We start from the raw sequence: 13,216 nt of genomic DNA, 5'->3' as shown, positions 1-13,216 counted from the left end.
GGCACAGAGTGAAAGGATGGGGACGGAGAGGAAAGGATGGAGATGGAGAAAGAGAGGCAGTCGTGCATTTGTTGTTGAATGTTGCATCACTTTTAACAGTTTTAATGCCGTGATTAAACAATCGTGTTCCAGATCTCCCTGCCGTGTTTTCACTAACCTTTTGAAGAGCCACTAGCTGCGCCGACTTGATTGTAGCTCATCATTAAAATCCACTTTAAAGGAGAATTCCATACTAGAAGGCTTTCTTACCTTTATTTGTAGTTGTTACGTCCCCACCAAAGAGGTCCAGGTGTTATTTTGTGCAAAAGTGCATTATTGGCTATTTCCCCTAATATAAGCCCTCAATGGGGGTTGGATTCCTGTGCTAATTCACTTATTTCCATCAAAATAAGTAGTAAAGTGTGTCGCTTGGGATACTATTTACATTATGAGCGATGGAAATAAGCAAATTAGCACGACACCCCATAGCCCCATTAAATTCAATGCAATTCATTGAGGGCTTATGGTAAGACAACAAAATAACACCTGGACCTCTTTGGTGAGGACGTAACAACTATACGAATAAAGGTAGGAAAGCCTTCTATTATGGAATTCTCCTTTAAAACAGTGTTTAAATCGCCTAGATTACATTAGGCTAATGCAAATGCGAGTGTAACGCTAAACACACCTTCCTGTCCCCAGGGCTACACCAGTAAGTTCAACCCAGAGGTCCAGCTCACCAAGAGGGTGAACTTCTCCTCAGCCACCCTGCCCTGCATGTTCCAGAGAACCATAGAGAGCTACATAGGTGAAACCTCTTGGAACCGGCAACCATTTTTTCCTGTCATCTGATCTTCCCTGTCTCATCTGAACTTAGTTCATGCTCTCTCTTTGTATAGGGCTGACTGCAACTATTATTTCCATAGTGATGATTATATCTAATACCGTTTCAATGAATCACATAATCAACGTTAAAAAATCACACCTGTGTGAAGTGATGAGGGCACTCTTATCGTACTGTACACCATCATGACGTAAAAAAGACACTATATTTGCTCAGACACTATGACATAAAATTCTCCATTCATTGTCAATAGTAATTTAATAGGACGGAAATATACACTAATAGCTGAATATAGCAGGGGCTAACTATGATGACATGCAAAGAATTGAAAGTAATGACTATTAACTTTATTTTAACGATCAATTAAACTATTTATATATTTTTTGAGGGGCGCTAGCCTCTCCTATATACAGGTTTAAGCGAAAACAATGTGAAACTGACCTATACAGTATACGACAACTTGGCTTCATGTTTACTTACATGGCCGGTTAAGAATGAGCTTAGGGTTAGATTTAGGGTATATAGTTAGTAATAAGGTTAGTAGTCAGACGACGTGCCAAATGCGACGTCGGACGGTGGCTGACAACGACGTCAACGTGTAGGAAATGTTCATACTGGCTCCATTGCATGGTCTTGCTGACGGAGATTAACCCATTTCAACCCGAGAACCTGATTCTACAAATGCCATCTAAATCCTGACAGTTTTCTGAAATGTTTCTATATCAGTGGTTTTCAAACTTGGCCGCAGACCCCCATCTCAAAATATGTTGTTCCAGGGAAGCAGAAAATTTGAGTTAAATACTGTGAAAGAGTATATATATCTCTGCTGTCGGGAGGAAACCTCATAACTCCAAAATGTTCATTTGTCAGGAAATGAAAAATATACATTTTTCAGGAAATTAAGAAAACCTTATGTTTTTTAAACAAAGCAATACAGCCTCATCAAAGTTGGTGTTGTAACTCTATATATTGCCAATTGCTTCTATGAGAGGGGGGGAGGTGGTGGAGTTAGTTGCTTTAGCAGACATTTCGAGGGTCCAATGGAGTTAAGATGTTTTGTCCAATGTACTTTTTACCACATTCCATTGGTTCAATATTTGCGAAACAACACATAGACGTAAAGGGTGTTCAATAGCACTGATTTATGCCAAAAAAAATCTAAAAACCAAAAAAATTTGACTTATGAGGTTTCCTCCTGACAGCAACGAAATTATGCTCGTAGCTATGCGCTGCTATTTTCAACAGATAAAGTTCAAAATAATGGTTAAAGTGGTTAAAAGCTATAAGGTTGACACATAATAATATGCGTCCTAAATGGGTGAAATCATCTGATAATATCCGAAACCGCTTTCTGAAGTCTGTGTGGTTGTGTTCAATGTTCCAGACAAGAGGATGGGTTCTACCTACGGGCCGCCAGCTGGACGTAAGATGACCGTGTTTATTGATGACATCAACATGCCTGTCATTAACGAGTGGGGAGACCAGGTAACGCACACTTCCATGTTTGTTTGATATGACTTTCTCTCCTATTTTGCTGTTCCCTCTCTCTCAGATAACCCAATGAGATGTGTTCCCGCTCTCTCTCAGATGACCAATGAGATGTGTTCCCGTTCTCTGATAACCAATGAGATGTGTTCCCTCTCTCTCAGATAACCAATGAGATTGTGCGTCAGCTGATGGAACAGGGAGGGTTCTATAGCTTGGATCGTCCAGGGGAGTTCACCACAGTGGTGGACATACAGGTAAAGATGACGTCACATCAGGGTTCATTTTGACAAGTAAATTTTGATTTTAGTTTTAGTCATAGTCTCTTGATTAGTTTTAGTCACATTTTAGTCATCTAGAATGGTTTAGTGTGTCTAATTTTAGTCGACTAAATCTACAGTTGATTTAGTCAACTAAAATGTATTGATGCTGTCGTAATGACTGATTTTACTCTACAAGTTCAAATTGTGCCGGAATGCGATGATGTATGATGATGTAAGACCACCCCTCACTTCACACTGGTGTGTGTGTGTGTTTATTTTTTATTTTTATATATATATATTTTGGCTAGTGAATTATGGCAGTGTATGTGAGCTTACCATAAGCACAGTAATCCTTAATCATATTCCGTCATATAATCATTGTTGAAGCTCGTTGATGCATCAAGGAAGCCAATTATGTTTCTGCACTGTCAGATAGGTCTACATCTATTCTAAGATAGCATCTTAAAGAGGGAGTGCCACCATTTTTTTTATTTTTCCAGTTGTCCATGTGTCCATGAGGTGACAGTACTTCATTAGACACCCTGGAGTCGTTTTTTGTGCAATGGTGTATTAACTTTGTATTTAGGGTTTCTTCCTGGAGGCTGAACCCTTGACAGTCAAACGGGCCAATGAAATAAACAGTAATATAGTGATCACACTATCAGCCCCTCCCCTAACCCCTCCCCCTTTATCATACAACTACAGCTGTAGGTGCGGCTTCAGTTCAGGTGGATCACCACCAGGGGGGCAGTCAGCCAGATATTTCGTGAAGCCTCATTTGAAATCGGTAGTTCATATAATGGCCTGTTGTGGCGCTGGACTGGACCCAAAAAGCCCCATAGCTCCATAGAGGCCCATGTATTTTGGCCCAACTTCACCTAGACTGTATTACCTTAATAAACATGGTCATGAATACTTTCTTCTTCCAGTCACTAGTTTAAAGTCTCATTTCTAATGTCATAATATTCTTTTTGGAAAATTATGGTCCCATTAATTAAAAAAATGACCATAAAGAAAAAAAACCATTGCGTATGTTCTGAGGGGCGTGGCTACCGTTACAGTCTATGATCGGGATTCCCCTCCCACTCAAGTCAAAATAAAAACCAACGGAGAAGAAGGGGGGAAGTCCCGCCTCGTTGTCTGGGCAGCCAATGGCCAGCTGGTCCAAAACGGAGCCAGCCAATGGCCAGCTGGTACCAAACGGATCTAGAAAGATGGCGATTTACAGTGCAGGAATAACAGGCTTCATTTTACGTCCATGTTAGACCCGGCGAACGCTTTGTCCACATTTTTTACAGTCTATGATCACCACCCATCACCACCCACCAGGCAAACCAGGCATACTTAATGAACTGGTGGGCGTGCCCACATACAAACAACATTTTAACAAATACTGTACACTTTTTGGAAAATATTATACCTCCTTATATAACAATAAGACCTGATGATCATGTTTTAGGGTGGAAAAAAAGTAAGTATATGCTTATCGGTGTAGCGAGGATGAGGGGGTACTTTGGAAAACCCAGGGACACACATAGCTGTGTAATGGAGTGGTTGCACCACTCAAAAAGGCAACGTAGTTTAGGGATAAGGTTTAGCATGGACGGAAATGGAGCCCTATTGCGACTGCGACGGGCACGTACAGGTGGGAAATGACTTGATATGAGCATCCTATAAGGAATGGATAGGATAGGCAGTCGCCTGTGTGCCATCCTGGGGGTGCCAGTTGTAGCAAATGGGGGAAAAATAAAGAAAATCCTGATAAATTTTTCAAAGTTTGGGTCAATGAACCTTATTGGGCTTGTCTGTTTAATATAATTAATTCGAACAAAGACATGTACTGCCAGGCTCACGTACTGTACTTAAATGCTCTTTTTTATTTAATGTATTTGTTTCACTCACGCACTTATACTCAGCGTATATTGACTATGTGCATAATTTATTTCAAAATGAATTTACTGGACTGGGCAATGTCATATCTTTCTTCTTTTTGACGTCGGAGGGGACCTGTTCCCTCCGTACCCACCAAGTTCAGCGTCCATGTTGACAGGAGAGATGATCAGAGGGGCAGAGTTTGTACCACCATTATTAAGACAGGGACAGAAGAATGGATATAGTTTCTCAGTGAAGGTGCAGCCAGTGAAAGAGTACAGGTGATCTCTGCATCATAAAAGGAGACCAGACCCTCCTCATAATCCACAAACACTCCCACTTTCTCGAGCTCCTCTCCTACAGGGAAGAGAACAACAGGCTCAGCAGCAGCCCCGTACTCATATCCATTCCTCACGATTATCCAGTAACCTTTGTCAGGGGAAAATGTGATTGGTCCCTTCCTTTTGATGGACTCTCTGGCCACTCCTAGATACCACGCAGACTTCCGTTTAACCTGAACCTCAAAGTAAAACCTTCCTGTGGAGAAGCTTTGTTTTCCCAAGACAGACACACTGAGAGAATATCTCTTTGTTACTTGGGAGATTCTTCGGTACGTTTCCATGTCTCACTTGTTTTCCATTGCCATGCAGATTGAGGTGGGGATGTGCCGTATCAGGGTCCAGAGTCACATTCATCGTGTATTGTTGAATCCTCCTCAGCTCAACATCACAAAGTTTTTCCATTTCAAGACCGAGTGAGTGTCTTCTCCAGCTGAGCCACAGCTGTCCAAGGCACATTTGAAGACTGATGGAAATTGACCTTTGTCCAGTCCTTGGTGGGCGGAGGGCTGTTGATGGATGTGAAGTTCTGGAGAGGGTGGAGCTGTTTCAGCTCAGAGCTTCTCTTCTCTAACCGAGTGATTTCATTTCTCAGACCTTTGATGAAGCCTTCAGCCTTTTTCCCTGTTGTTATCATCTTCCCTTCGATCATGTCGATGAGCTCAGCCTGGCTTCTCTCAATACAGCTGGTCAGAGCAGTGAAGACCTGCACGCTATCTGCAATCACTGTGTCTGCGTCTTTCCTCTACTGAGCGTTTGACCTCCTGAATCTCCACTCGTCTCTCCTGGATCATCGTCTGGATTTCAGCCTCCGTCTTTGCTTCATATTCTTCTTTCCACCCATGATTCCTGAACGGACGAACCATTTCAGAAAACAAAACTATTGATAGATAGGTTTGGTCTCTTAATAGGTTTCTGAACTAGTGGTTCTGGGGTATCTTCAACCAGTGATGTCTGTCTTTTACAATCCAGGAATGTTTATGGTGTGATTACAGCATACTTAGTTGTAAGGGCTTATCTTTCTATGGTCTGGTCTCTCTCCTCTCTCTTACTAATGCTCCTCACACTCTGTGTAATCAGCCTTTAAGCCAGTCTGACTGAAATCTGACCTTCCAAATATGGAGTTCCACACGGCTCCACAATGTCCTTCACAGGAATTATTGGGTAACCATGGCAACCTGATATAAACAAACACGGATGCTGCAAGGTATCTATGCATCATTCTATAATGACGCAGGCATCGATTGACCTTGGCTGTTTTTGATAGGCGCTAGCGGCTAGCCCCTCCTATGCCCAGCTTGTGTGTCTGTGTTTACCCCATAGCGATGATTTGATTGGCTGAGCACGCCATAGCGATGATTTGATTGGCTGAGCACCCCATAGCGATGATTTGATTGGCTGGGCACCAATGCATGTATTGAGGATAAAAAGTGAGGACGCCAATTGTGATTGGGTGGAATGTGATGTATGATGATAAGAGCGCCCCTCACTTCACACAAGTGTGATCATTTTTTTGAGTGTCGCTAACTCCTCCTATGCAGCTTTTAACACAAGTCTCATATTTGCCATCGACAATGAAAGGGGAAATTAGGTCAAATGTCTGACAAATATGACGTAAATGTAACCAACCAATCACATAAATCCAGATGTTCATGAGATGATGTTGATGATGTATAATGATAAGTGTGCCCCTCACTTCACACGGGTGTGATTTGTGAGGGGCGCTACTACGCTATAGCCCCTCCTATATAAAGCTTTTGGCGCCACAAAATGTCCGCAGCACAAACATTAAATGCCATTGACAATGAAGGGAACATTTATGTCATCTTATTTGCCATCGACAATGAAGGGAGAAATTAGGTCAAATGTCAAATATGACGTAAACAGGCATTCTGATTGGCCAGTATGAGATGATGCATGATGATGTACGATGATAAGAATGCCCCTCATTTTCTGTCGGGTGTAAACCTTGTATGTCCTGACTCCTGATGTTGAAGTGCTTAAATTAACGGCGGGGCGGTCCGCTGCAGCAACGCCATTGGGTAATCCGGGTAGTGACATCATCACGCAACGACATCACGATGTCGTCATCACGACCACCGGGGCCTTTAAAAATGAATCTTCAAGTGAACTATTTTCGCGACTTTTACCGTCAAATCCCGCCTTCCTGTAGACACTTCCACTTGGAGATACTGTGTCAGCACTATGGGTCAGACTGACTGGGCTGAGATTGAGCTGACGTTAAATATGCTATTTTAGCAAAACGCCGTTTACAGACGTTTACAGAGAAATACTTGACAATGTCCAGTTTGATCTACGGTGTGAGAGAAATGTCCAGCTGGACGGTCCACCTAAAGGGAGCACCAGGAGGATTGGCTTATGCTGCTGTTTCAGTGGAGCAAAAGGTGTATTACTTTGGAGGACGCTGTGATTGGTGACACTGGTCAGACTGAGGTACACATCTTCAACACAGTGTCTTTGCGCGGGGAGAAGTGGACACCAGTGGCGACTGGAAGAGGAAAACATAGCTGTGTGGGACAGTGTGCTGGTAGAAGATATAGTCTTCATCTGGGGAGGGAAAAGGAACAGGAAGTACCACAATGCACTTCATGCATTTGATGTCAACGCCCACAGACGGTTCACACCCCAGGTTTCTGGGACTGTTCCAGAGGCAAGGAGCAACCACTCAGCCTGTTTGAGGATCCACCAAGCTGACTCGATACACTAATGACATGTACAAGTTGGACACCAGCACAATGGTCTGGTCTTTAATTAACACTCAACCGCCTCGTTCATGGAGTCACTCTGCCACCATCATCGGGACAAAGATGTTTGTATTTCGGGTCTACAACAACATCAGAGTGTATGACACAGAGACCAACGAGTGGCTGATCACAACTTATGCACAACCTCGACCAGAACAATGTGGTGCACATTCAGCCTTTACCTACAATGGAGAGCTGTACTTATTTGGTGGCTGGAACGGTAACCAGACCTTCAATGATGTGTGGAAATTCAGTCCAGAGACCTTCTCCTGGAAGAGAGTTAAGCCCAAGGGGAAAGGACCGTGTCCAATGCGTAATATGTACTGCTGTGTTGTGGGAGATCGTATCATCCTCTCTGGAGGAAGGAAAGGAGATAACACTATATCTTATATGCTGGATGTACAGTTCATATTTGACTTGAGTCCTAGTCTTAAGACGCTCTGCAAGCTAATAGTTATTAAGAAAGGTCTGAACCAATCAGAACTCCCACACAACATCAGGTGGGAACTGGCAGCCGTGACTACCAAGTAGTGCTGTCAGTACGGAAATTCTGGATTCAAATATTCTTTGAATATATGTGACCAGATTTGACTGAGAGCCTGTCATCGTGCAACCTCCAGCTTCCCCAGAGGAGAACTCCCCAGAGGAGTTGTCGTCCAAACTGAGTTTTTATCCAAATTTAGCTCTTCGCATACTAGCATGTCTGAAATAAATGTCAGAGCAAGACAAGCCGTGTTGTGTAGGTTTCCTCCTCCTCCTGACGTTATGTTGGCAGTACAGTACAGTACAGTACAGTACAGTACAGTACAGTACAGTACAGTAACTATAAATGCATGTATAGTTGCACCGCTCAGTTGACACAGGTGTAATTTTCATATAACCGAAAAAAAAGAAAAGAAAAAAAGAATAATAGCCTCAATTATGTTTTTTTTCTTTTTTTTGAGTGGTGCAACCACTCCAAGGAACAGCAATGTCCGTGTCCGTGTGTCCGTGTGTTCACCCACCCAACGTTCATTAATGAGGACCAGTATAATGAGTACCAGTATGGGGTGCTGTTTGCCAGAAACGGAGAGAGAGAGACAGTGCTACACTGTTGCCCGCTAATGAGAGAGAGAGAGAGAGAGGGGAGTTGTACCACTCGATTCACACGGGTGTGATTAGTTATTTTTTACAATGTAGGCCTACCTTTTTGTATGCACAATATGATCAGCATCATGTATAGGCCTGGAATAGAAAACGTGTTGATTGTGTGAACTCTGCTCTTGCACCAGTTGGTGGCAGCGATGATCCACCCGGGAGGAGGGCGGAACGACATCCCCCAGAGGCTGAAGAGGCAGTTCTCCGTCTTCAACTGCGCCCTGCCCTCCGACTCCTCCATCGATAGGATCTTCTGCACCCTGGCGCAGGGCTACTTCTGCCCCGAGAGAGGCTTCTCTCCCGGGGTGTGCCAGCTGGCCGCGGCCCTGGTGCCGACCACCCGGCGAGTCTGGCAAGCCATCAAGGCCAAGGTGTATACCGTTAACCCATTTAGGCCTGACGTCGACATTTAAAAAATGTCTTCTGAATTCTGACAGTTTTCTGAAATACCTCATGTCAGTGGTTCTCAATATTTCATGTCAAGGACCCCCAAAATTATATGTACTAGTCCTTACCCGTTGTGAGATATTTGCCCCCCCCCCCCCCCCCTTGTGGCCGTGAAGGGTACTGCGCCCGGGTGCGTTTGTAATTGACAAATAAATAAATAATCATTAATGTGTCAAATCGAAAAAAAAAGGGCTTCGTTACGCCCTCCATATTCATATGGTCAATGCCTGTGTGAAAAGTGGGACTGATTTGTGCAGGCAGTAAGGAGTTACGGTACTGTTTCTGACAGACACACACACACACACACACACACACTCAGACATTGTTAGAATTATAGTATGATGATGATGATAGTATGATGATGATGATTTGGCCACTGACCCCAATCTGAAAACATGTTTCAGGAACCCCTCAGAAGCAAAGATTTGAGAAGAAAAACATTTTCACGATTTAAAAAAAATAGCAGACCTACAAGCTCATAGCGCGCCACTCGGTGGCACGCTATGAGCTTGTATATCTGCTATTTTTCAATAGCTAAATTATAACATAATGTTTAAAACACCAAAAGGGGTTCCTGCCCAAAATGGGTTAATTACGCATCTACTGTACACAACATTACACACAACTGTATGATATATATTACACAATGAATGTACTGTTGATTGAAAATGGGAAACATGTGGTTGTCTTATTTAGAGGTAGTGCCCTCATAATACACCCATTATAGAATAACTGTTATAGTAATAATTTGTAATCATTTCAAGTGTCCAATATCAAGACAATGAAAGTAACCCTTAACATGATAACATGTAGGGGTAGGGCGGCTGTGGCTCAGGAGGTAGAGCAGGTCGTCCAATGATCGCTGGGTCGGCGGTTCGAATCCCGGCTCCTCCTCCTGTCCACATGTCGAAGTGTCCTTTGGGCAAGACACTGAACACTACGGTCGGTGTAAGCTCGCCACCGTCGGTGTGGAAGTGAGGACGCTGGCGTCGACTGTTCGCCGCTTCACCTCCCGATATAAACGGTATAAACGAATGGACCATTGTAAAGCGTTTTGAGCGCTATATAAAAATGCAATTCATTATGTATCTTAACTATTATTTCTCTCTCTCTATCTCTCTCTCTCTCTCTCTCTCTCTCTCTCTCTCTCTCTCTCTCTCGCTCTCTCTCATAGATGTTGCCATCTCCAGCTAAGTTCCACTACATTTTCAACCTCAGGGACCTGAGTCGTATCTGGCAGGTATAAGACTGATAATAACAACGATGAGCTTTAGTCAGTCAATCTGCTCTCATAACACAATGGCATGAATAGCCTTTATTCTATTCGGTATGTGCACTAGTGGCAGTTTTCTACTTACGTTTCCATTCTAACCGCAACTTCACCTGAAAGTGGAGTCATAAAATAAGTGAAAATAGCCAGAGAATGGAGTTGCAGATCGAGATTGGCTCTTTTTGCTATATGTATGAAAAAATTGTGTGTGTGTGTGTGTGTGTGTGTGTGTGTGTGTGTGTGTGTGTGTGTGTGTGTGTGCGCGCCACTGCAGGGTGTTCTGACCGTCACTTCAGAGGTGTGTGTGAGTCGGGAGGTTCTCTCCGGTCTGTTCCATCATGAGTGTAAGAGAGTCATCGCTGACCGCTTCACGGATGACACGGACACGCACACATTCACTGCCATGCTGGAGAAGGTATGTGTGTGTGCGCACTGTGTAGACCAAGGGGCCAGTGAGGCGCTCCAACGTTGAAGCGCTGGGCCCTAGTGGTAAGAGGAAGGACTGCAGGCGGACCCGTGTATTCATGACGAGGAAACCCCGTGCAGCTGGGGGCTTTAACATTGAGCGCTCGGTTGCGCTTCCGCATTTGACCACCAACATTTGGTGGTCCGATGCGGAAGTAGACGTTCTGAGACGGTCCTTCCGGGTGCTTCAAAACGCCACTGAGCAACTTCCACTGACATGAATAGCGGAGGGGACGGAGCTTCGCGCCAGTTCAGTCTCTATCCTTCTTTATACTCTATGGTGTAGACATGGCGACGTCTTTGTGTTAATTTAATGGGCTCTATGCACACCATTTTGGAAAGAACTTCATGGGCCCCTTCCCTATTTCCTTCCCTCAGGTGTTACCGATACTAATGAAGGCTCTGTTCCATTCACTCAGAGAGTTAAACGCCTGTACCTTACGGGGTCAATGTGTTTCCATTTGTATACACTCTCAGAGATATAGGGGTTCTTAAAAAGATTATGAGAACCAATGCACACTAAATGGAACAGAGCCTTTATTAGTATCAACACCTGTATGTAGCTCATTGTGTGTGCTTGTATAGCGCGTTCACGCGCACATGCGAGCCCCGCGTACCAGCACTTAAAATGGGACTGGACCTAAAAGCGCGTGTGTGCGTGTTTGCGTAAACTATAGTGTGAGACGTCAACATGTTTCTATACACTCTCCAGATCACAGCAGAGGATCATGGTCCGTCGCTGACCGAGCACGCTCAGTGGAACAGTTACTTTGTTGACTTCCTGGCCGCGGTTCCCGAGGCGTCAGGGGCGGAGCCTGATGACGCAGAGCTGGAAGCGCCCAAGGTCTGTCTGTCTGTCTGTCTGTCTGTCTGTCCGTCCTAATCTACTCTAATTCATCTAATCTGTCTGCCCTTTGAGTGACAGGTGTATGAGCCAGTCACGTCGCTGGATTCTCTGTCTGCGCGTCTGTCAGAGTTCCAGCAGCAGTATAATGAAGCTGTGAGGGGCGGAGCCATGGACCTGGTCTTTTTTAAGGTACTGTATAGATCAGTTCTAAGAACCAATCGTATGCTACAGAACCCGAGTTCTACCTCACTACATTTCAGAGGCAACTATTGTGCCAGAATTGTACCTCTCAGTCCCGGCATACTAGTTCCGGAGTGGTTCCAACGGATTGTGTGGCCCTGGTCTTTCCCTAGCTACTGGGACGTAAGTCTGGACTTGATCACCCCGGCTGGGTCGCCTGAGTGAGGGGTATGATGCTCGCGAGACCCGAAACCCCCGATGACCTTGGGATACATCACTGAGGATACGTCCCAGTTGCATCCATGCAATGTATTTTCGTTCTGACTTTATATTTTATTATATCATTAATAACTTACTTACTATATAGTTACATTGTAGATTTTGATTCTTATTTTCAAAACATACATTACAACACTTCAGCCCTATTTATATTTCAGCCATTTGAAAATGGCAACCTACAAGGTCACAATGCGTCGCACAGTCATCAATTAGGTTAATACTATGAACAAGGACAGTTTCATCTACGAGTAGGGAAACACACACACAGGCGCGCACGCACGCAGGTATCTTCCATAGACTGTAAAAAATATGGACAAAGCGTTCGCCGGGTCTAACATGGACGTAAAATGAAGCCTGTTATTCCTGCACTGTAAGTCGCCATCTTTCTAGATCCGTTTGGTACCAGCTGGCCATTGGCTGGCTCAGTTTTGTACCAGCTGGCCATTGGCTGCCCAGACAACGAGGCGGGACTTCCCCCCTTCTTCTCCGTTGGTTTTTATTTTGACTCGAGTGGGAGGGGAATCCCGATCATAGACTGTAACGGTAGCCACGCCCCTCAGAACATACGCGATGTTTTTTTTTCTTTATGGTCATTTTTTTAATTAATGGGACCATAATTTTCCAAAAATAATATTATGACATTAGAAATGAGACTTTAAACTAGTGACTGGAAGAAGAAAGTATTCATGACCATGTTTATTAAGGTAATACAGTCTAGGTGAAGTTGGGCCAAAATACATGGGCCTCTATGGAGCTATGGGGCTTTTTGGGTCCAGTCCAGCGCCACAACAGGCCATTATAATGAACTACCGATTTCAAATGAGGCTTCACGAAATATCTGGCTGACTGCCCCCCTGGTATCTTCCCATCTGGAAAGTGAGAAAAAAATTGTGATGGACAAAAGTTCAGTTCAATGAATTTTGTTCTAATGCGTGACACGTCCGTGTTTTGTCTTTTTTAAACTTTTTTCAAGCCCGAGCAGATGTTAAAATAACATTTAAAATAACGTTTCATTCCTGAAATGTTTTCAAGGGGGGAGAAAACA

General features: G+C 43.9%; 1 protein-coding gene across 1 annotated transcript in view; it reads left to right on the top strand.

Annotated features, from left to right (window-relative positions):
- Window positions 1-13,216, top strand: part of dnah5l (dynein, axonemal, heavy chain 5 like) — a gene marked incomplete at both ends in the record, with an annotated part of 158,706 nt that overhangs the window by 72,152 nt on the left and 73,338 nt on the right. Inside the window, 8 exons of the mRNA XM_083777797.1 lie at window positions 682-787; window positions 2,208-2,308; window positions 2,473-2,565; window positions 8,818-9,054; window positions 10,305-10,370; window positions 10,675-10,815; window positions 11,578-11,709; window positions 11,791-11,901. Coding sequence (XP_083633923.1) covers window positions 682-787; window positions 2,208-2,308; window positions 2,473-2,565; window positions 8,818-9,054; window positions 10,305-10,370; window positions 10,675-10,815; window positions 11,578-11,709; window positions 11,791-11,901 — 987 coding nt within the window. The remainder of the gene's footprint in view (window positions 1-681; window positions 788-2,207; window positions 2,309-2,472; window positions 2,566-8,817; window positions 9,055-10,304; window positions 10,371-10,674; window positions 10,816-11,577; window positions 11,710-11,790; window positions 11,902-13,216) is intronic.

This window comes from Protomyctophum parallelum (genome assembly GCF_964188405.1).
Source record: "Protomyctophum parallelum genome assembly, chromosome: 12".
NCBI lineage: Eukaryota > Metazoa > Chordata > Actinopteri > Myctophiformes > Myctophidae > Protomyctophum > Protomyctophum parallelum.
The sequence above is the reverse complement of the archived record's forward strand: the minus strand, read 5'-3'. Positions and strand labels throughout refer to the sequence as shown.